The sequence below is a fragment of the Emydura macquarii genome, unplaced genomic scaffold (assembly GCF_026122565.2).
Source record: "Emydura macquarii macquarii isolate MOO-44397 ecotype Brisbane River unplaced genomic scaffold, CSIRO-AGI_Emac_v2 contig_1477, whole genome shotgun sequence".
In the NCBI taxonomy this organism is placed as follows: Eukaryota; Metazoa; Chordata; order Testudines; family Chelidae; genus Emydura; species Emydura macquarii.
This window is the reverse complement of record NW_027131614.1, coordinates 9,920,070-9,943,912: the sequence shown is the minus strand read 5'-3', so window position 1 is coordinate 9,943,912 and position 23,843 is coordinate 9,920,070. Positions and strand designations below refer to the sequence as shown.

The 23,843-nt window shown below is 37.7% G+C and overlaps 1 protein-coding gene across 1 annotated transcript in view; it reads right to left on the bottom strand.

Annotated features, from left to right (window-relative positions):
- The window catches only part of TRPA1 (transient receptor potential cation channel subfamily A member 1), a 55,209-nt gene that overhangs the window by 13,379 nt on the left and 17,987 nt on the right, over positions 1-23,843 (bottom strand). Inside the window, exons 10-23 of the mRNA XM_067553841.1 lie at positions 23,016-23,116; positions 21,044-21,213; positions 20,792-20,956; positions 19,961-20,075; positions 18,667-18,833; positions 15,772-15,865; positions 15,367-15,426; positions 9,352-9,450; positions 8,435-8,505; positions 7,684-7,831; positions 5,187-5,276; positions 4,798-4,967; positions 1,668-1,797; positions 364-546 (exon numbers count right to left, since the gene is read on the bottom strand). Of these exons, the coding sequence (XP_067409942.1) occupies positions 364-546; positions 1,668-1,797; positions 4,798-4,967; positions 5,187-5,276; positions 7,684-7,831; positions 8,435-8,505; positions 9,352-9,450; positions 15,367-15,426; positions 15,772-15,865; positions 18,667-18,833; positions 19,961-20,075; positions 20,792-20,956; positions 21,044-21,213; positions 23,016-23,116 (1,763 nt within the window). The remainder of the gene's footprint in view (positions 1-363; positions 547-1,667; positions 1,798-4,797; positions 4,968-5,186; positions 5,277-7,683; positions 7,832-8,434; positions 8,506-9,351; positions 9,451-15,366; positions 15,427-15,771; positions 15,866-18,666; positions 18,834-19,960; positions 20,076-20,791; positions 20,957-21,043; positions 21,214-23,015; positions 23,117-23,843) is intronic.

Sequence of the window (23,843 nt, the reverse complement as noted above, 5' to 3'; positions counted from 1 at the left end):
AGGGGCTAGTATTGAGGGAGGGCCACATAAGGGGCTGACTTCTTGCATGCCCACCCTATACTTTGCAGTTGCAAAAGGGCCCTCACCACCTGGCTCTAAATTCATAAATACTCAAGATTCCTCTGCAACCACAACAGAAAAACACTTGATTTAGGTAGTAAAATGGAGGAAGAAAGGAGAAAAGAGAACAGAGAAAAGGGAAAGGCAATACCTCAATGTCTTATTTAAAAAGTCATGTTGCTAATTGATGAACAATGTTTGCTGTGAATCAGCACACACGCACAAAAATTATCCTACCCAATAATGATGTGTATAAAGAGCTATGTTCCCAAATCTCCACATTTTACTAAGTGAAATACATACCAGCAAGTTCATAAGAAGAATTGGAATAAGCAGGGTGAAAACAATGAGAATTGCGTAACTCAGGAATGGATAGGGCAAATTATCACTTAGCAGCGGGTCAAGGAAAGCCTCATGATAATTAATATCTCCCAGCATCATAGCAAATGTCTGCATTACAGAAAGGAGTGGAGTCTTGTAATGTTGCTGAAAAAAGAAATGAAGGCAATGAAAACAGGCAAAGTTTTAAAATCTGTAATATGACCTTTTTTAAAAATTTCAGATTCTCAAGTCATGAATAATGGTTGTGGTGTATTTAAAGCTTGCACAGAGCTGTAAAAAATTAAAAATACAGCTAGAGTGAGCCAGATCTTCTGCTGGTATAAACTGGTGCAGCTCCATTGACTATTCGACCTTGCAAAAACTATTGTCCTAAATACCATACTGAATGATTTAAACTGGAGTGATGCACTTCTGGAGTGGGTTAACTTCTGACTGGAGAGAAATGAAGGAATACACAATCAGGATATTCTCTTCTAGTCTATTTTTATTTACAATATGCTGGTAGGGACAAATTGGGCTCCCATCTGTGCTAGTGTAAAAGGGCCTCTGGCAGTAGAAATTGAGAGTTTCTCTGCTGCACTTCGCACTAAGTCAAATGCCTTACAGAAGTCTAAGTATATTATGCCAACACATACCCCTTTATTAACCAACTTGTAATCTCATGCAAAAATTGTTCCAAGTTCATTTAACAAGACCTACAATATTTTCCATACAACCCTGTTGACTACTATTAATCATGTTACCATTCTTCAATTCTTAACTGACTTTGAGTCAAAGTGTCAGCCTTTCCATTATTTTATCTAAGATCAGTGTCAAGGTATAATTATCTAGGTCACTCTTTTTTAAAATACTGGCACCTTGTTAGCACTCTTCCAGTCCTCTGGAACTTCCCAAGCATTCCAAAATTTATTAAAAATTAACATCAACGGTCCAGAGAGTTCCTTGTCCAATTTTTTTAAAGCTGTTGGAGCAGATCTGTGCAAAAAAGGCTCCTAAGGATACTGGGATCCTTAATGGGCAATCTATCCTTCTATATTTTCTTTGACAGAATAAAACAACAGTAGCACTTTTTGGTATGGTTTCTGAATTACTACAAATATATTCTTCTTTGAAAGATAGAAATTATTTTTCGCTACATTGTAAATTGTCCTAATTTTAGACTATTAAATTATCTCATCAATTGTATCTACCAAATATCTGAATATAGGAAACATACAAACATGATTATTAACAATGACAACAAATAACAATGCCATTAATCTAACCTGTGAACACAGAAGAACAAAGAAGCTGAGTCCAAAAGCCAGTATTAGGAAAAAAAACACAACAGCAATCCGAATCAAAGTCCTCAGAATTTCCCAGAACATTACAATGTAGATCCCATAGTTTTCAAATCTAAGGAAATATTTGTAGGCAAAAGTTAACCACCAGCAAATATTGTAATAGGTTACTTTTCCTTCCATATATGTAAAGCTAAGTACAACCTTATGCATGCACCATGGCTGACATTTTGCGTCTATGAAAGATTTTTAAATGGTCAGTACATTTGTCTAATTTCATGCACACAAAAGTGGAAACAGTCCAGTTTGCCCCAAGTTTAGGTCAGGGGTTCTCAGATTTAATAGGGTGGATCACATTTTAATTGAAAGATTATTTTCTCATGGCCACCTTCTCTCTCATTCACGAAATCATACATACCACCTCCTCTCCTATCTAAGAATGCCTAGCACCATACAGCAACTGGTTACATGGAAAAGTAATATTAGAAAAACAATCTTATTTTAGCTATCTCTTATTGTGATTTAGCCACTAGAAACAAGGAGAGCTGGTTGGTACCACAAGATAAGCCCACTCTCCAATTTAGAAGATCTTCCTTCTTTCGCAGCTAGGGGTAAAATGTGCTATGTCTCTAAAAGCTGCAGCAAAAAGTTCACAATCAAGATCAGGAAGCAGGCTATCATGGCTTTAAGGCAGCTTTGTAGCCTCCTGATTTGGGGCTGCAGAGGGGGACGGTGAAGACTCCCATGTAACTTAGACAGTCCTAGAGGGTTGCCTATGTAACAACTGCTTGTTTCAACCTGCCTATACACCGGAGTGTTACCCACCATCTCTGCAGCACTATGTCCTGTGGCACCCCCCCACCTGTGACATTCCCCTCTCACTCTTTGCCTCTCCCCCAAAGCTGCCCCATACAACAAGGCTTACAGTGGAGTTTTCATAGGGCAATAAAAGATGCTTTATAGAAAGCTTGCACTGGGGGAATTCCCACACACTCTCCCCCCAGCCAGATTCAGGGCTTTCACAGCTCGCTCTTTGACATTACCACCACAGCACAAAAGGGTCATAGTAGATGAGAGAATCCCTCCCTAGAGTTTTGCTATGATATACAGTATTATGTGTTAATTCAGAAGAGCAGTTTTAGGAATAGTGGATCTAATGCTTTTCTGTTTTACATTGTGTATATCAGGAGTAACTCCCTTGAAGGCAAAGGAGTCACTCCAGTCTAAAATGAGAAGAGAGTCAGGCGTATTATGTTAGACAACTGATGAAAATGGTATCTAAAAGTTTCTACTGGCATACAAAACCAAAAGGGCTTGGTGGAGGGGAAGCATTTCACCAAGGAGAAGAGAGATGGTCGAGTAGTTGGGGCACCAGTCTTGGAGTTGAGAGACCTTGGTTCAATTCTTTGCTTTGTCACAAACTTCTTGTATGATCCTGGACCAGCTATTTAAGCCTGGTCTACACTTAAAAATTAGATGGACCTAGCTATGTTGCCCAGGGCTGTCAAAAATTCTGTAAGCTGTGCAAGATAGTTAGGTTGAGCTAACCCCTTATGTAGACATGGCTAAGTTGACAGAAGTCCTAACTACTGCCTCTCAAAGAGATGGACTAACTACATGATGGAAAAAAACCCTTCTGTGGATGTAGGATGCATCTATAGTACGGCACTGCAGTGCTATAGTTGTTTCGCTGCAGCAGCCGTAGTGTAGACCCTTAGTGTACGTCTACACTTCAAATTAGAGGTACCAGTTCCAGCTGGAGGAATATATCTGCACTAGCTCTTATTGAGCTAACATGTTAAAAATAGACTGTAGTTGCAGCAATGGGAGGGCTAGCTAGCTCCTCCCACCACCACAGCTATATTTCATTTTTAACATGCTATCTCGATCAGCGCTAGTGCAGGTACTTCTCAAGTTTGAATTTATACCTCCAGCTCAAAGTGTAGACGTACCTAAAATACTGCACACTAAGTCCAGGCTCTGACTCAAGTTTGAGCCCAAGCCCCCCCTTTTACTTCCAAACAGATCAATCTGACTTTGGGTCAGGGTCCTAGAACCCTGCTAGGAGGGTGGGTCAGAGCCCAAGTCCCACTGTGACTCAGGTCCAAGCCCTGTCATTCTGCAGTGTGAACAGAGCTCAAGCTGTAAACCTGAGTCAAAAGGTCTGCACAGAGCAGTATGGCGATGTTAGCACAGCTGTGGGCCCCAGTTTGAGCAGTTGTAAACCCAGGTTTACAATGCAGCGTGGATGTTCAAACACAGACTTGAAAACACCGAGTCACAAGCCAAGGTCACACAGACCCGGATTTACAATGCAGTGTAGACATCTGTGTGTCTTGGGTTCCCAATTTGTTATAGAGATATAACAACTTCATAGCTCACAACGGTGTTGTGAGGATAATTACACTACAGAATATGTGTCCAGACACTATGGTAATGAGGACCATATAAGTACTTGATAGACAATCAGTCAGCCATGGAAAAACTTTACGCACCCCAGCTCCAGGTTAAAATATGAGGGTAGAAAAAATTAGGTTTGTCACTTAATCCATAAAATGATAATATCCAGCTGCTTTGGAGTAACAAAGAAACATTTCCTCAGGTGAGGGGCAGTCTCAACAGCTAAAAACTAAAGGGCAGGCTTCCTTAGGCTGCTGCTTTCTTCTGGATAAAATCGAAAACAAAAAACATTTCCTTTTGTTAGGTGTACCTAATCCTTCTCTTTAGATTTTTTTTCTTTTTAAGATTTTTCAAATGATAGCAAAAAAAAAAAAAGGTCCTCTTTTCTGAAGCTGAAAGGATATACAACGTACAATTTTTTAAATAGAATTATTTAGGCCATTAAAAAACCTAAGGATTCTTTGGTTTTTTGGTAAAGTGATATGGAGAATGATATTCACATTATCGATTATTTTTTCAACTTGTGTTATGTGCTTTGAAGTTTTCATTATGAAAAATCATGAATCACAATTTAAAATTCCTCAGGGAAAACAGAAGCAGAGTAAAGGCCTAATCCTGCAAATATGCATTTATTATAATTTTACCAATAAGATTAGTCCTACTGAATTAAAATGTTTGTATTTAAGTGTTTGTAGGATCAGGACCTAAATTTTACCTTTGAAGATAAAGCAAGAAGTTCATCCAAGATAAATACACAGCAGCTGCTCCACATTCCCATTGCAAGCGAGCTGGTATATTAACAAATAAGGAAGATACAAAAATTATGCTTGTAGTATAAATTGTCCAGTCTAATAGATTAGAGTAATCCAACAAGTACTTCAATTTCTAGGATTTAAAGAGAGAAAAAATTAGCATACTAACAAGTATAAAACCATTAAAAATAATAAATTATATATTATTTTTCTTTCCTCTTAAGTTTTAATTTATCTTGAGTATAATCCTGAGTTAGGATTTCCCTTTTAATAAGAGAAAAATCCAGCTGTATTTTTAATATCAAACAAATTCAGACAAATAAATAGAGTATGATAAGTTATATATACATACCTGTTGAAAGAGCTGAAATATCTCTTTGCAGATTCCAAATAAACTCATGATAAAAACTAAACACATACACACTCTTATAAAGTATGAATCCTGAAACAGAAACCACAAAGGAAAACAAAGTGGTAAATATAACAGAAACATTAGCTCAAATTCTATTTAGGACAGTCACGTTGCATTGACAAGTCTGCTAACTCTTCGGAGAACAAAATTTTCGGAGAGAATATCATTAAAAATAGCAATAAAAATGTTCTATTAACATTTATGGTGAAATCCACTCCACTTGCATTGAGTTCAGATAATGGAGGAATATGGAGGGGCTGAAGAGGTGAAATCCAACCCTACAACGCAGAGCCAGTGAGCAGGGCTGCTGTGCAGCCCCCCCACCCAAGAGCTGCTATTCTAGCCTATGTGCTGAAATAGTAGCCACTGCCTATCTGTCACTTGCACAGGGTGTTGGGGCCACTGGATTTGTGTAACCACTGAACTTGTGGCCCATCATCTCTTCACCACTATGGCCTTTCATGCTGGCCTGTTGTATGTAGGGCTAGCAAAGGGTGTGCAGGCACACTTATCTAGCTGCTCTCCCTTGATGTCTCCCAAGGCAACCACTGTGGAGAATATTAGTGGCATGGAGTGCCTCACACTCACCCACACACCACTGGTGAATTGCATACTCACTAAATAAAGTCAGACTGTGTCTTAGTCATATCTTTCCTTAGACACATTCACATGCCAGCAGCAGAGCTGCTCTCACTTCCTTGCCAGTGTCTCAACCATTACCTGAAAGGAACAAATGAGTTTTAAATCTACACCATGGCCAGATTCTACCTCACACACACTGTGCTGCCTCAAGCACATGGCCCATACCTGGTCATATCTTGACTTCAGAGTTGCTGCATGGTTTTAAGTGAGGGCAAAACTTGGCCCCATATTCCAGCAACTTCTACAAGATGCATAAGTCTTGGCTGCAAAGACACACACAGAGCTACTGAGATACCGTATGTCTTGTTTCTTGATGTTTATGTCACTGATCTGGGCAGCACACCGGGTGTTGCAGATATTCCTCCTAGGCTCATTTAATCATTTATAATTATGTTAACCATGTGTATATAACTGACACTCTGAAATTAACATTATTTTCAATGTTTTGAGGTTTTTTGGGGGGAGGAGATATTACAATATAATTTAGATTTCCTCCCCCTTTTTTCTGTTCCATTAGTTGATTTATATTTGGCTAAATATTCATTTTGGACATCATGACATCACAAAATAAAACAAACATGAAGTGTTTCAAAATCATTGTTTGATTTTTCTTGGAAATTCGAAAAAGAAAAGAATCAACATCACCACCACCAAAAGTTAAAGCTGCATATATTTGATGTTGTTATTGTAACCGTCAACTCTATTTTTTAGTCTTCAAGTTCTTATTACACCGTGGTATATCAGTATCTAGTTTCCTCTGCCCCTTAGTCTGTTGCTTTTTATTTGTGGGTAAAGCACAATGCTGACTCATGGTGTTACATAAATAATGAATTCCAAACTATCTATGTCAACAGAATATTAAAGATCCAGAGCTAAACATTCAAAAGTCAATAGATGACAAAATTAAGGCTGCATACACAACCTTTACTTGTGTGTCTGTTTTTCAATTAAGTCTTTTATTATACAATAGCATTCTAGTTCCAATTAGGATATGATACATATTGTTAAACAGGAGCTCTTCCTCAACACTTTTACAATTTACAACGTGCACGGGGGTTGTAGGAAGAATCCTATCGACCTCGAAATATGTGCATGAAGCTTTTATTAATCCCTTACAAGATTAAAATAGGCTGAGGTAATTGCTTAACGATATTCCTATGCTACATTTTTCACAACAGCTACAGTTGAGTAAGCCATGCATAGCACAATCTTTCATAGCTGCATAGTTTTTGAGCTTAATGCAAAATGTACTGGGCTTGTGTGGCCTCTGAATGTCAAAGACACATAACATAGACAAGTAAAACGCAAAGTTCACCTGAATACTCAAAAGCACTTCTGCTTAATCATGAATATAACCATGCCAGATTTCAAACTTGCAACTTTGGACATCACCCATTTTGCCACTTTTTTTTTTTTTTTTTTTTTAAAGAAAAAGGCTGAAAGTGTATTGTTTTCAGTCACTTCATACTTAAAAACAGTTTAATCCCTTTTGTTCAAAGTCTATCTTAGGACAGAGACAGAAAGTGAAAAAAATTATGTCCAAGAGGTAAAATTTTCAGAAAATGAGTAAAAATAGGGAATTGGAATTGAAAATACTTTGGAATTTAAAACTACAGGGGTTACCACTTCCCATTCAGGGATAACAGTAGCATAAGAATAGATTGTCTGAATGTGTATGTTTTAAATTATATGCCTCATTGTTGCAAAGAAACTAATAATTCTAGAAAACCATTTCAATTACCACATTGCCTTATTTTAAAATGATAAACATATTGTAACTAATTAAAAATAGTACCTCATACTCTAATGGTCCTGACTGATGGGTTTCTGTTGCATTGGAAGATATTCCTGGTCGTATGCGGGTGATCAGAAGAGTCAGAGGAATGAGACCAAGAGAATACACGCCAAGGTTCATAATATGTGCTCGGAACCCATAGGCCATCCTAGAACGTGAAAAATGAAAAAAGGTTATATTTGGAACATTATATTTCCAATGGTCCTTTTATGATCATGAGGAAAGGTGCATTAAGGTTGCAATCATGCATATACAACTGTACAAATATTCTTGGTGACTGGCCTTGCCCAGGGAGTTCAAGGTGAACAAAGGCTTAATGGCTGTCTTTAGGGTCTCTCGGCCCAAGTCTGCTTTTATTTCCTTTGAAGTTAATGAAGTTACACCGGATTTTCTGTGATAGAAATTAAAATATAACTTGTGCCAATATAGAGTGGGATGAGTTTCTGCCTCTTTTGTTCAAAGATTCTGCAAGAATCATTGCTAACATTCAAGCAACCCTTTTATTTTTCTGTTAATGGTTGAGATATTTAAATATTCTTATCAGGGTGAGAGGATGAGAGTGAAACTGACAAATTCTAAATTTAAAATTACCTTTCTTTGTAACAGATCTTTTCCATAGGAAATATAAAAGTTTTTATAGTAACATGTTTCTTTGTATATTCCATTTTATTGAAAACCTGATTATTTAAGAGATTAAAAAACACAATTTCCTCTAAAATCTGATTTAGAGATTCAATTAATAGATACATACCATTTCATGAGCAAATATTCTTTACATACTTGATGATTGAGAAGCTCCATGCGATTATGACGTACCATAGCCTACAAAATGTATAAGCATATGTGTCAAATACATAGTATACCTTCTTCAGTTAAGTGACCCTGTTAAAAACCAATTGTTTAGACTACCTATTTCAGTACAGTAGAGTCCATTTATCTAAGGAAACCTTCATTATCCGGTTCTCTGTATTAACTGACCCATCAGCCACCTAGAGTTCACAATGCAGAACCCAACCACCTGTTCTCCGGTTTATCTCGATTATTTGTTATCTGATCTGGCCCTGGTCCCAGTTAGATTGGATAACCAGGGTTCCACTGTACTTTACATGAATTCTGGCCTATTGAAAGGTATAGTAGATTTGAAGTTAGCTTATTTATCTAATTATATTATGTCTGAACTGGAAAGAACAGAATATTCTTTGAGACTAATATTGTGTAAAAATATTGGAATTTGTTTTAGATCCAATAAAACATTTTGCAATCTACATGTGAAGAAAGGAAGCTATGAGTACAGCATGACCACTTTTACACTGGCCACATCCCTCCCTTAGAAATGTTTTTTTCTGCAGTTTCACTATTGGTCACAAGTGATGAAGGATGAGTCTGCTTAGATACATGCACATCCATGCTGTACCATTTCAAAGTATGCATAAGTGCATAAATAAGTTCATAATTTTTACCTATACCTAATAACGAGCTAAGATATTTATTATATAATCTATAAGAACTTCGACTGACAACCTAATGCCCAAGTTTCAGCCCAATGTGCTTTAAATCTGCTGACTTACAAATAGCTGGAAAAGAGGGTTTACAATGGAAAAAAAAACTTAACTTTAGCTCCAACAAATAGCAATGTACAATATTTTGATAGTTAAAAACAGAACTTACATTTAACGTGGCAAGAGGTTCATAGACAATTTCTTCATCTGCATTTACTTTTTTGTTAAGTATTAGTGGGCACTGAAGATACCTGAAGTTATATTCAATCTGTACAGTAAATAAATATATTAGTGTGTGCTTATAACAATATTGATGCAGCCGTTCAATCCTGGTACATCAAAGCAAACAAAACAAAAAAAACCCCAATTAAATTTTCTTCGGAAAAAATATGACTGCTGTGGCAGAATAACTATCAACATGGATACTTTGTACTTATCCATCAGTCAGTAAAACTATGCAATCTAAATGACCAACTATGATTACTATGGATTATCCTAACTATCAGTGAAATAAATGGGATCTTTAAATACTCTGAAAGAGAAAATATGTATCTTTTCCCCTAAAATATTACAATTTTTAAATAGTTCCTATTTTTTTAATTTTATTTCAGCATTGACTACAAGGTAAAAGTTATATTGGTAATATAAAAAAGAAACCACACAGTATTATATTAATTTTCCAAACTGTCAATGTTCTTGACACAATCCACTGTGAAAATCTACATGAGATGTTTTAATATAAATCCAAAATTAGTACAACTGTAAAAGCAACAAAGACTTAAAAAATATATCCTGGTTCCCTGGATATCTGGAAAGTGACTGTCTGTTGTTTTAGATTTTGAAAGTGATAGTAAGATGTGCCAATTTACATACAGGGGCCACATTCAGGTATGGAATAAGCACATACTAGTTAATGAAACAACCTGGTTTAAAAGGGAAGTGAAGGCAGTTATACAAAATAATATCTAACAAATGGAAAAAAGGGGAAGTTGATAGTAGTGAATATAAATCAGAAGTTATGAATTGTACAAAATTCATATGGGAACCCAAGGAACATAAGAAGAAAACTTTGGCCAGCAGGGTAAAGGACAATAAGAAGGAGTTTTTAAAATATACCAGGAACAAAAAAGAATCCTGACAATGGTATTGGTCTACTACAAGATGGATATGGTAGAATTATCAATAACGACATAGAAAAGGCAGAAGTGTTCAATAAATATTTCTGTTCTATCTTTGGGAAAAACACAAATGATATAGTTTCATAATATGGTGATAACACTCATTCCATTCCACTAGTATCTCTGAAGGATGTTAAACAGCTATTAAATTAGACATTTTAAAATCAGCAGATCCAGGTAACTTACACCCAAGACTTTTAAAAGAGCTAGCACAGGAGCTCGCTGGACTGTTAATATTGATTTTCAATCAGTCTTCAATCAGAGCACTGGAAAAGTTCCTGAAGACTGGAAGAAAACTAATGCTATTGTGCCAATTTTAAGAAAGGATAAACAGGATGAACTGTGTAATTATAGGCCCGTCAGCCTCAATCCCAAGCAAGATAATGGAGACCCTGATATGGTACTGTAAGTAATGCATATCAACATGGGTTTATGGAAAATAGATCCCATCAAACTAACTTGATATCTTTTTTTTATGAGATTAAAATTTTGGTTGATACAGATAATAGTGTTGATATAATATACTTAGTCTTCTCTAAGGCATTTGACTTGGTACCATATGACATTCTGATTAAAAACTAGAATGATATAAAATGAACATGGCACACATTCAATGAATTAAAAACTGGCTAACTGATAGGTCTCAAAATGTAACTGTACATGGGGAATCATCATTGAGCGGGTGTTTTTCCAGTGGTGTCTTGGAGGGATCAGTTCTTGGCCCTATGCTATTTACCATTTTTTTTATCAATGACATGGAAGAAAACAAAATAATCACTGATAAAGTATGCTGATGACACAAAACTTGGGGGAGTGGTAAATAGTGGAGAGGACAGCTCACTGACTGACAGTGATCTGGGTACCTTGGTAAAAGGTATGCAAGCAAACAATATATGTTTTAATATGGCTAAATGGAAATGTATACATATCGGAACAAAAAATGGAGGCCATACTTACAGGATGAGGGGGTCTATCCTAGGAAACAGTGATTCTGAAAAATATTTGAGGGTCATGGTGGATAATCAGCTGAACATAAACCCTCAGTGTGACTCTGTAGCCAAAAGAGCTAATGTGATCCTGGGATGTATAAACGGGAATCTCAAAAAATAATAGAGAGGTTATTTTACCTTTGTATTTGACACTGGTGCGATTATTGCTGGCATACTATGTCCATTTCTGGTGCCCACAATTCAAGACAGATGTTGATAAATTGGAGAGGATTTCAGGAAGAGCCACCAGAATGATTAAAGAATTAGAAAACATGCCTTATAGTAAGAGTCAAAGAGCTCAACCTATTTAGCTCAACAAAGAGAAGGTTGAATCTAGACAAATTCAGACTGGAAATATGGTATACATTTTTAACAGTGAGAGTAATTAACCATGGGAGCAATTTTCCAAGGGTCCTGGTGGATTTTCCATCACTGACAATTTTAAAATCAAGATTAGGTGTTCTTCTGAACGATTTGCTCTAGGAATTATTTTGGGGAAGTTCTGTGGCCTGTGTTATACAGGTCACACTAGATGATCACAATGGTCCCTTCTGGCTTTGGAATCTATGTGCAAATCTATGAACGCTGAAGACAGCTGCACCACTTAAATCAGATTGTGTTTGACTCAGAAAATGAACATTTCACCTGTACCCAGGGTTAAGAAAATAGAGTATATTCTGGAAAATGTATAATCTTTGATTACAGATTCATTTCAAGTGGTATCTTAGCAAAGTTGAAGACAAATAAATTGCTGAAGTTTAAATTATAGTCATAACAATTTCTAAACATGAAAATTACAGCAACTGACTTTCAAAACAGTTTGCAGGGGAAAGAGAAAAATAAGATAACATACATGGAAGCATGTACTTATCGTATGTATATATACACACAAAATTATATACACTCACCAAACTGCTGAGCCAATTTTGAATGTACCCATTTCAATCACAACTACCTTTAATAAAGATGATCAAGGGTATGGAACATCTTCCATACAAGGAAAGACAAAAAAGATTAGGGCTATTCAGCTTAAAAAAAGAAATGACTAAGGAAGATATGATAGAGGTCTATAAAATCATGAATGGTGTGGAAAAAGTGAATAGAGAAGTGTCATTCACCCATTCCCCAATACAGAAACCCGGGGTCACCCAGTGAAATTAATAAACCTCAGATTTAATACAAATTAGAGGAAGTATTTTTTTCACACAATGTAGAACTAACCTGTGGAACTCATAGCCACGGGATGTTGTGATGGCCAAAAGTATAACTGTGTTCAAAAAAGAACTGGATGACTTCATGGAGAATAAGTCCATTAATGGCTATTAGTCAAGATGGTTAGGAATGCAACCCCATGCTTGGGGCAACTCTCATCCTCTGACTGCTCGAAGCTGAGAGTAGAAGACTGGGTGGATCACTTCATAATCACCATGTTCTGCACACTCCTCCTGAAGCTTTGGTACAGGCCACTATTGGAGACAGCTACTGAGCAAAATGGACTATAGTCTGACTCAATATGGCAGCTCTTATGTTCTAATCTTATGCAGAAGGTGCAAAAGGGATTCCAGGGGCATCCCTTGGAACAAGATATTTCTTCTCTTGTCAATATAAAAGAGGGGTGGCCAAACTTACTGACCCCAGAAAACTCCCTCCCTGCTGGGCAGAATCCTCTAGCCCCACCACCCTGCCACAGGGCGGAAGCTCTGAGCTCCCCACCCCACTCTGGTAGGTGGAGAATTGGAGGGGCATAAGGGGCTACACGAGCCACACTTAACTGTAAAAGAGCCGCATGCGACTCACGAATCACGGTTTGGCTACCCCTGTTTTAAAAAATTGACAGTAGCATTTGCAAACGTGTTTCACCAACTAACCTATATATTGAATAGATAATATTGCTATCAGATTTGAAAGGGCCTTCGGTTCAAGGAACTAAATAATATGAATGCTGTAGCCTTTCATGGGTTCTTGATTCAGTAGAATGGCTTTTAGCAGCACTCTGCTCCAAAAAGGCAAAGTGCGGAGCTTTCTCCTCTTCTTGTCCCCTCCGGATTTTGAGGAGATTCTTCCATTTCCTTCAAATGGCAATTCTGACTTCATGAATCCTTTCTTTTGCTTCTTATCCCAGTTTGGCTCATGTTACTGAACCATCTGGGAAGGAACATGCATCAACATTTGAGACATGACATCAACAGCCCTTGTGCTGAAGTTGCTGCAGCCAAGAGTGCTGACTGTACTCAAGCATATTATGAAATTGTGTGATGACAGCGTCAAAGGTTAGCCAACAAATAGGGATGACAAACACATGCATCATGATTTTAGTACCAAAACCATGTAAGGTCTAATCCTCCAATTCTTGAAGTCAATGATCATTTTGCCATTAAGTTCAATTGGAGGACACTGAATCAGTTTGGGAATGGGAAGTACTGGGAAATTGCTTTCACCAGTTGAAATGCATACACAGGTTGACAGAGATGAAGTCAAGTGATAGCAAGTATCCACCAGGCTATTCAATATGTCTGGCTGTGGCACAGATACTGGAGTACAAAAAAACCCACTGAGGACTGGAATGACCAGAGTTCTCAAAGAGTTTGAACCAGATACCAAAAGCAGCCAAGGTATCTGTGGTAGCAAAAGATCATCCACAGCGTAGCCATAATCTGACATTTGAGGGATACACTTTCAATTGAGTTCTCCCAGAAAAGGATGTTTCAACACCAATTGCTCTGAAGCCTACCTGGATCCTCCCAACTTGGATTTACAATAGAGGAAGGAACAAATTATGGTGTTGTGGTGTTTATGTAAAGTCTGTCTCAGCAGATGTATGCAAAAGCAGGGAGTAAAAAGGCTGTATTAAAAAGGGACTGATTATGACCACACAGCATCTTAAGCTGGGGAGCCGTTGTCTGGCTTGCTGGGGGAAGGGATCTACCTATTTAAGAGGAGGAGAAGCATGGGTGCTGGTGCAGCTGCAGAGATGCTCAATGTGGGGACGCTGACTCATCTCTCCAGGTGACCACACCAGCAGGGAGGGGAAAGTATATAGGGGTAAACCGGGTGGGAAAAGCCTCCCTGACCTGGACCAAGGCAAGGTGGGGGTTTTTTCACCTTTCTCACAGCAGGTTCAGAGGGGCATAGGTAGGCTAAGCATGGAACAGGAGTTAGTCTATGATGTTGCAACTCATTATGTAAGCATGGGGCAGATGTCCAGTGCAGGTACTCCACAGGAAAGTGATACAATGATCAGATAAATGGATTGATAAAGGATTTAAAGAAGCTGTTTGTTAAATGAGCGGAAATCAAGGGGTGGTTGGGGCTCCCATGACTGCCACCAGAGGCAGCCAACCCCCCTCCTTTATACCCACCTTAACCCCAATTTGAGGGCGGGCAGATGGTAAGGACCCCCAGCAGCGGGTTGGCTAGGGACCAGGATGGAAAAGGGGCATGGCTGACAGAAGTCCCTTAGGTAGATATTAAAATTATAATGGATTTACCTGCACTGTACACTTTTATCTGCCTAGTACTCCCAGACAGTTGCAGCCTAATTAAACCATATCTGGTGTCTCCTATCTTTCTGGTATAGCCAACAATTAGAGGCAGTTGATACCACTGAACCTCATTACCATGTATATTCATGCTACCAACTGATGAGGTGATTTCAATGATTTATTCTAAACTGAAGGGATTCTTGCTAATCACACACTGGGAGCCACAGACTCAAGAGTTTACTCACCTTACCTTTGGTGAATTTCAGTTGCACAATGATCCAGATATAAACTATCTAAAACATGTTAAAAAGGGATTAAACTTTACAGAGTAAGCAAGTTCAAGAAGATATAAACTACACCGATGATTTGCCAAGGTTCAAAGAGTGCCAAGTTCAGTCAATTTACTGCAATTCAAATTTTTAACCAATGATTTATTACTCCTAACATATTGCAGGTACATTATGACATATTTTACTGTAAGAAGAGTTATAATAATTAAATATACTAATTTAATTACTTTTTTTCTTCCACTTACATAGAAGTCTCGACTTGTCTTTTCTTCTGAAGACTCAATTATACAGTTGTCCAAAACCAACTTGAAGGATGGAAAGAAAAACAATTAATTTGCAGGAATTAATTATGATGATTGCTGAAAATTAGGACTTTTCAGGGAAAAAAAGGGAAGATTTCCATACTTTTGAACAAAAGTTTCCATGGTCTTCAACAATACAGCAGCCATTCCACATTTACAGCTTACATACACAGATGTGCACAGAAACCTATATTTGCTATAGTTGTACACATATGTTAACAAATGAGAAAAATTTGCCCTCACAAATGCAAAGTCTTTATAAATACTCACATTTACAGATTTACTTGCAAATTTCACAGAATTTTTAGAATGAAGTAAATTCTTAATGTGTAGACTAAACAGTTTTACCTTTAAGGATTCAGGAACATATTCAACCATCTCCAACAAAGGACACTTATTGGCACTGGAAGAGTGAGAAAATGTTGTCACAGCTTCTTCCCATCTGCAAGAATAAGTTGAAACAGTGGAGAATGAATTATATGCTTCTTTGCAAAGGATAAGAAACCAAACATCAACTTTATAAAGAAAGAAAAAATGGAGTATGTTATTTTGAAATCTAATTATTTTTAGACTGGATGAGTTATTTCAGAAATTATTTCACAAATTACAATGTATAATGAATTTATATGCCATGGAGTGAAAATCAGCTGTTGAGGGCATAATTGAATAACAATCCTGGATGTTTCCCTAAGAATGATTCATGTTTAATTCTGTTTTCAGATAACCAGTGATGTTTTGCAGATCACATGGATATACTGAGCTCTTCTTAAAGCCTTGGACACATTATGAACCCTAAACTGATACTGAAAGTCTGAATCTTGGGCTCACAAAATTCTGAAGGTAGTAATAAAATACTGGGTGTCATTCTGCTACTCTTAGTGGTGATCACTAGGAAATGGTACAATTCCATCACTCCTGAAATGGGCCTCTCAGGCTTACTAAACTTATGGTGTATATAAAGTGTCCCATCTAAACTTCAACAATATTCTCATAAGAACACAAAAATGGCCATACAGAGTCAGATCTATAGTCCATCTAGTCTTGTATCCTGTTGTCCAACAGTGGCCAATGCCAGATGCGTCCAAGGAAATGAAAAGAACAGGGCAATTATCAAGTGATCCATCCCCTCGTACAGTCCCAGCTTCTGGCAGTCAGAGGTTTAAGACCAGAGCACGGGTTGCATCCTTCACTATTTTGGCTAATAGCCACTGATGAACCTATCCTTCATGATCTTATCTAATTCTGTTTTGAACCCAGTTATACTTTTGGTCTTCACTACATCCCCTGGCAACTAGTTCCACCGCTTGAATGCATTGTGTGCAGAACTACATCCTTATGTATGTTTTAAATCTGTTGCCTATAAATTTCATTGGGTGACCCTTGGTTTGTGTGTTATGTGAAGGGGTAAAATTACACATCCTTATTTACTTTTCTCCACACCATTCTTAATTTATAGACATCTATCAGATCCCACCTTAGTCATCTCTTTTCCAGCTGCACAGCTGTTTTTTAATCTCACCTCAGATGGAAGCTGTTCCATACCCTTAATCATTTTTGTTGCCCCTCTCTGTACTTTTTCCAATTCTAATATATCTTTTTTGAGATGGGGCAACTAAAATTACATGTAGTATTCCAGGTATGGACATACCATGGATTTATATAGTGGCATTAAGATATTTATTATCTCATTTTCTATCCCTTTCCTAATGGTTTCTAACATTCTGTTAACTTTTTCGACTGCCCCTTTACATTGAGCAGATGTTTTCAGAGAACTACCCACAATGACTCCAAGATCTCCTTGAGTTGCAATAGCTAATTAGACCTCATCATTTTGTATGTATAGCTGGGATAATGTTTTCCAATGTTCATTATTTTGCATATATCAGCATTAAATTTCAACTGCCATTTTGTTGCCCAGTCACCCAGTTTTCTGAGATACCTTTGTAACTCTTTGCAGCCTCCTTTGGATGTAACTATCTTGAGAAATTTTGTATCATCTGCAAACAATGCCACCTCACTGTTTACCCCATTTTCTAGGTCATTTATGAATATGTTGAACAGCGCAGTACAGAGCCCCAGGAGATCCTGCTATTTACCTCTCTGCACTGTAAAAATTGACTATATATTCCTACTCTGTGTTTCTTATCTTTTACCAGTTACTGATCTATAAAAGGACTTTCCCTCTTACTCCATGATTGTCTACTTTGCTCAAGAACCTTTGGTGAGGGACCTTTCAAAGGCTTTCTGAAAGTCCAAGTAAACAATATCCACTGGATTACCCTTGTCCACATGTTTGCTGACTCTCTCAAAGAATTCTAATAGATTGATGAGGCATGATTTCCCTTTACAAAAGCTGTGTTGATTCTTCCCCAACATACCGTATTCATCTATAATAATTCTGTTCTTTACCATAACTTCAACCAATTTCCTTGGTACTGAAGTTAGGTTTATTGGCCTGTAATTGCCAGGATTGCTCTGGAGCATTTTTTTTTTTTAAATCAGCATTACATTAGCTATCCACCAGTCATCTGGTACAGAGGCTGATTTAAGTGATAGGCTCCCACAGTTGGTAATTCTGCAAATTCATATCTGAGTTTCTTCAGAATTCTTGGGTGAATACAATCTGGTCCTGGTGACTTGTTACTGTTTACTTTATCAGTTTGTTCCAAATCCTTCTCGATTGACACCTCAGTCTGGGTCTGTTCCTCAGTTTTGTCACCAAAACAGAAGGTTCAGGTGTGGAATTCTCCCTCATATCCTCTGCAGTGAACATCAATGCAAAGAATTCATTTAGCTTCTCTGCAACAGCCTTGTCCTCCTTGAGTCTTCCTCATGTACTTTGCATCAGTTTTATCTAGCAATTTTAAATGATATCCCTGGAATTACATAAGTTGGGCTCAGGCTTTGATTAAAATTTTGTATTTTAACCTATCTTTGTACCACTACAGTACCAAATTCTAGGGTGAGAACTACTCACTTCTCTTAGTTTCTTGCCATGTTTCTTGCAGTCCTTGAACAATCGCCCTGACATGGACAGGATTTCCATGACTATCATTTATTTATCATTTCTTCCTGATTGTAATTATACATATTATAGCAGTATTAATGTTTTGAATATGGAAAATAGGTATGTGATCAACCGTAGCATATCGCATGCTCAGTATTTTAACTGCAAGCAAAAAAAGAGAAGGCAATGGACATAAACGCCTGAAACTATTAAAAAGTGTTGTTTAATTATCTCACCTTTTATTCAGAATGACAGCAGACACTACATCTTTTCGCCTATTGTGTATTGCTTCATGGAAAAAAGAAGCTGCTGCTTTGTTCAGGATTATTTTGGCACCACAATCAAGAAGCAGTCTAACTGCTTTTGCATGTCCTTCTTTAGCAGCAAGATGAAGAGCTGTGTTCTTTTCAGAAAAAGAACATATCAAAACATTATTAGGAATCACTATGCTTAAAAGACATGTACAACCTTCCCCTCACACATACACACATTTCTCAAGGACCAGATTCTGCTCTCAATTCCACCAGCACAAGTGCTACATATTGGTCTGAAGGAAGTCCTGAACAATGGTTTCCAAGTAACTCGCTAAGAAAAGGATTTTGCCCTCAGTGACTTGCATAAAACTAAAGGCAATGGTTGGGATTTTCAGAAGCACTAAAAGGGCTTAGAGCACAAGTCCCATCATAAGACAAAGAGCAGGAAGAGAAGGGCTCTAGAGCTTGTTGGCACTTTTGTGTATTTCCCCAAATATCAACTCACCCAGTCTTCTATGAACAATGTACAAATAAAGGACTACATAATGGCTTCTGATTAGCTTCTAGGTGGAATCTGAAGTGCTGTTTTTAATCTAGCAAGTCCTAAATGCTTTGAGCCCTGACTACCTGAAAGATTGCCTCTCTCCCATGTTGGTAACATAACAGTTACTTGAGCTGAACATGCCCTGGTTTCTGAGAAAGGATTGTTGATACATCATTTCCCACAAGAGGTCTTCAGTTCTGGAACTGGATTCCTCTCCTGGCCAAAAGATCCTGGTTTTGACAAACTTCAGAGCAAACTGCTAGCATAGCTATCGAGCTTTACCAGGGGAAAGAGAATGAGAAGTCTGAAGAGGTTTCTTGTTGAGTCATTATTTATGGTGGGTTTCCTTTAATTGTTATAAGCTCTTCATATTGTGAGCTTATTATGTTGTTATATTCTGCTATATTGTTATACAAGCCATGTGATATAGTTAGTTGAGTCTAAATGATGTTGTACTTTACATTTTATGTTAGTGATATTGATCTTCTGATGTGTACAACTCCTAGAACGTGGATAGGCATTTCACTGATTATAAATAAGTCTAAACACTATAGGTTAATAAGAACAAAAACAGTAAAGTTTTATAACCATCAAAAGAATATATATTATGATAAACACAGTTTCTTATAATCTTCAACGGTGAAACATGCATGCCCACTGGGATTACTTGTTTGATTGAATGAGACAACAGACAACAGAGTGGACACACATAAAAATTACACATATACATACCCCTTCTTCATCCACTCTATCTGTGCATTTCACATTAGTATCCAAAATTATCTGCATTGTGCGAGTGTATCCTCCGAAGGCAGCATGGTGCAGGGCTGTCCAGCCTTTAAAATCACTTTTGAAACAGTAGATATGTTATTCACATATTTATTACAAGTATAACCTATGGTAATTTAACTCATCCTTGAACTCATGGGCCTGATTCTCCACCTCACTCACAATAATTTCCCTCTGATTCTCCCCTCATCCACATTAGTTGTTCTTCATCAATGTCAATGTCTTTTTGCTGAGTAAAATACGATAATCTGCTACTAGTATTACACTCAGACATGCAAGGATAATCTCAAGTGTGTATAAGTAACTGGGTCTCATAAAGGCAGATATATGATCTTGTGGGATCTTGCCCGTTTCATAGGATTCCCCTCTGAAACGAGTGAGAAACTTACAAGATCCTGGTACTAACACTTAGCAGCTGATGCTGCATACAACACTGTAGCACTGTTGAATTGTACATTTAAGGCATCTGACAAACATTAAAAGCACACACTTTTATTTCTAACAGCATTATTTCACGTTAATATTGTGACATCCTAGGTGTTAATGATTTGTCCTGGGCTAGTGACGCATTATAAGAAAAGCCCCCTGAATCAGGTTAATTGTAGAATATTCTAAATGACTTAAACAAAAGTATCATTATGTAAGTTTACATGTAATAATAAATACCTTACCTTTAATGCAAACTTGCCTTGACAATCCAAAACAACTTTAGAGGTGAGTACAAAATAGCTCAGTAACTCTCATTATTTAAAGAAAGGAAACCCATACACTTACCAGAGGAAGAGGGCACCCTTCTTCAGGAGAAATTGCACAACCTTTTCATGACCATTTTGGGCTGCCAAGTGAAGGGGTGTCATTCCCTTTTTATCACCTTCATTCAAAAGCCTTGTGTCATTCATGTCTCTTAGAAGTCGCTGACAGGTGTTGACGCGCCCATAGCTTTAAAGGATTAATATACAGGTCAATACCGAGGAAATATGGATGAATAAAATGGCATTGATGCATTGTATAGATTGCACCACTTACCTGGCTGCAAAATGCAAAGGGGACTTCCTGTCTCTATTTTTAGAATAGATGGAAACTTTCAAGTCGAGCAAGCTATTTACAGAGAAAGGCACTCCTTGTCTACATGCGTAATGTAGTGGAGTGCAGCCCTCATCATCTTCTTCCACTAAAAGATTTGTAATACGTTTCATCTGTTAAAAAAAATGATTTTGTACATATTACCGATGCTACTGTAGGTTCTAGATAGCAATAATTTTTTAAAGCTGCATTAAAAAAAATCTTTATGGAACTTTAAGAAAGAAAAGTTAAAAACCAAAACAACAAAAAGAAGAGAGTCTTTTACAAATATGTATGCGGAACAATGGTTTTCAGTGAATTTACACTTCACAAGAAGAACTCAGCAACTTGCAGTATTGGGCCTTCAAACTCAGTCTATTCATAGAACAGGTACAATATAGAAAGCACGAGATTCTCCTACACCATGCACCTCAACCACACCAGGGAGGAATATGAAGGCATGACAACCTACATGCCTCTTGAATATTTGGTCTCTCTGTGAGGCCATGAAGAAAGAGGCCAGTTATGATGGTGGTAATTTTCCAGTGTGGGCACCTGTCCACTAGGAAGGGGAGTGAGACAACTGAGAAACCACCAGAAGGTGAAAAAATCTGGTCACAAATGACCTGAGGCTAAATTTGCTCAAGTAGTAAAGATAGGCAGAAACTGAACCCCTATGCAAGTGGGAGCAGCTGCACTACAGCGGAGATTCAATCTTAGGGGACGGGAGACAGTATCTGTCAACACACCCCCTCTGGGAGTTCAAATGAAAATGAAGACCTTTAAAGCAGAAGTGTCAAACTCATTCAGAGGAATGAGATGAATTCTGTTAAATTGTGTTCCATGGGCTGGAGTACAAATTTGGGACTATATATTCCTTACAGTATACAGTGGAATGCCCACTGATATCAGTAGGTCTGCATAGAGAGCAAGGGGATAATAGAGCCTTTATTTAGTAATGAAACCTTTATTATTTATTCAGTGTTTCATTGTCACATTCACTACTCAGTGAGAGAATATGCTCCCCTTGAGGCATCATTCTTTCTGCTTTGTGTTTCTCTTCCTTCCTCGTCCTTTCTCTCTCCCTCCTCTAACTTTGTGAGTCTCCTCTTTTCTCTGCATTTCCTTTCCTGCAGCAACTTCCAATTTCCAACCCAGAATACCTCACTTCAGGCCTCTACTCCCATTCCATCCACTGAAATGATCAGTGATTAAACAATTAAAATCGATAATGTGACATGGAAGTGTCATCATTGTTCTTTAAAGTTGATTCTCCAATCCGATTAATATGGGACAGAGGAGTTCACGCCTCTGACTCATGGATTCAAGCCGTCTGAGCATTCAGGCAGACATCACGGCATCAGTTATAGTCGGCTCACATTTGGAAGGTTATCTCTGTAGCTACGAGGGCTAGAAACTTACTATATTTTTTTAATGAATGCTTAGATGCCATAGAATCTGAGTATTTCAAGTGGTCCATATAAATACATCAAACAGGCCAGACAGAATAATGTTCGATACTCCTGTTTTAAAATATGGCTGGGGATTTATTGAAGTCCAGTGGAAGCTTCCTGAAGGATTTGCTGCAGCATGCAACATATCTGAGAGTTTGAGTACGTATTAACTGGCAAAGTAGAAGCAAAAGGTTCTATGATATATTGCTAATTTCCTGACCCATTCAGTCCCCCAGCAGCAAATAAGTTTTTGGCATTACTTTATTCCTTTGCCTTCCAGAGAGAGCCATATTATTGGTTTGGTAATGTTTTTTTGATATGTATATCTATTTAATTTACCCTGTGGGACAGTGAAGTGAATTTACAAATAAAATGAACTTCCATAAATATTGTGGAAGAAAAGAGAATCACTATGTTTCTAAAACAGCCAGACAAGGAGGATGCATTTATCAGAGAAAGAGGCAAATAGATCCTCACTGTACCTGCAGAAATTTCTGGTCCAGATGTTGTAATCCTCCAGGCTGCAGTACTGTCAAGTGCAAGAAATTCCGACCAAACTGATCCTTTATTGATACATCTGCTCCTAAATAAATATGGAGAGTAATACTAGCAATTTCAAAACTGCTAGTCCCTGATTACTAACTATGTTTGATAAAAATATAGAAGCTGAAATGAAATTAAAAAAACAATTATTTCAGCCAACGCAACAACAAAAATCAGCACTTTTCTTCACACCAAGATTTCTGTTGACTCTAAGACCCTGTCTACACTTACCTCTGGGATTCTGCGGCAGTTGATGGGAGTTACACAAGCTACGCAAAAAGCTTGCGTAACTCCCGTTGACTTCTACTTTCCTCTTCTGCGCGCCGTCTTCACTGCACTGCGCCCACGGTAACCGTGTTCCCATCGACGCAGTGCTACACCACTTGTGAAGGTGGTCTTAATACGTCGATTTCTGGATCGACTGAGCGGGTCTTCACTGATGGCTCAGTCGATCCAGAGAAATCGATCTGATGGCGGCGACTTTGCCACTATCAGTGTAGCCATAGCCTAAGCTTTCAGCTTACTGAAATATCTGAATTTCATTTTTTCCACTGTTGCACAGAGATTTATAGGGATCTGATATTCAGAAACACTGAGCCTCCACAACTGTAGGGGTGAATGGGGGCTGCATGATCAATCCTTTAAATATATCAGGCTCACAGTGTACTCCTGCCATAGTCATATTGTTTCAACTGGGATTTTATGTTTTAATATCAGTTTACTTCAGTGCTGTTATATGAATAATAATCTATGATAACATTATAATA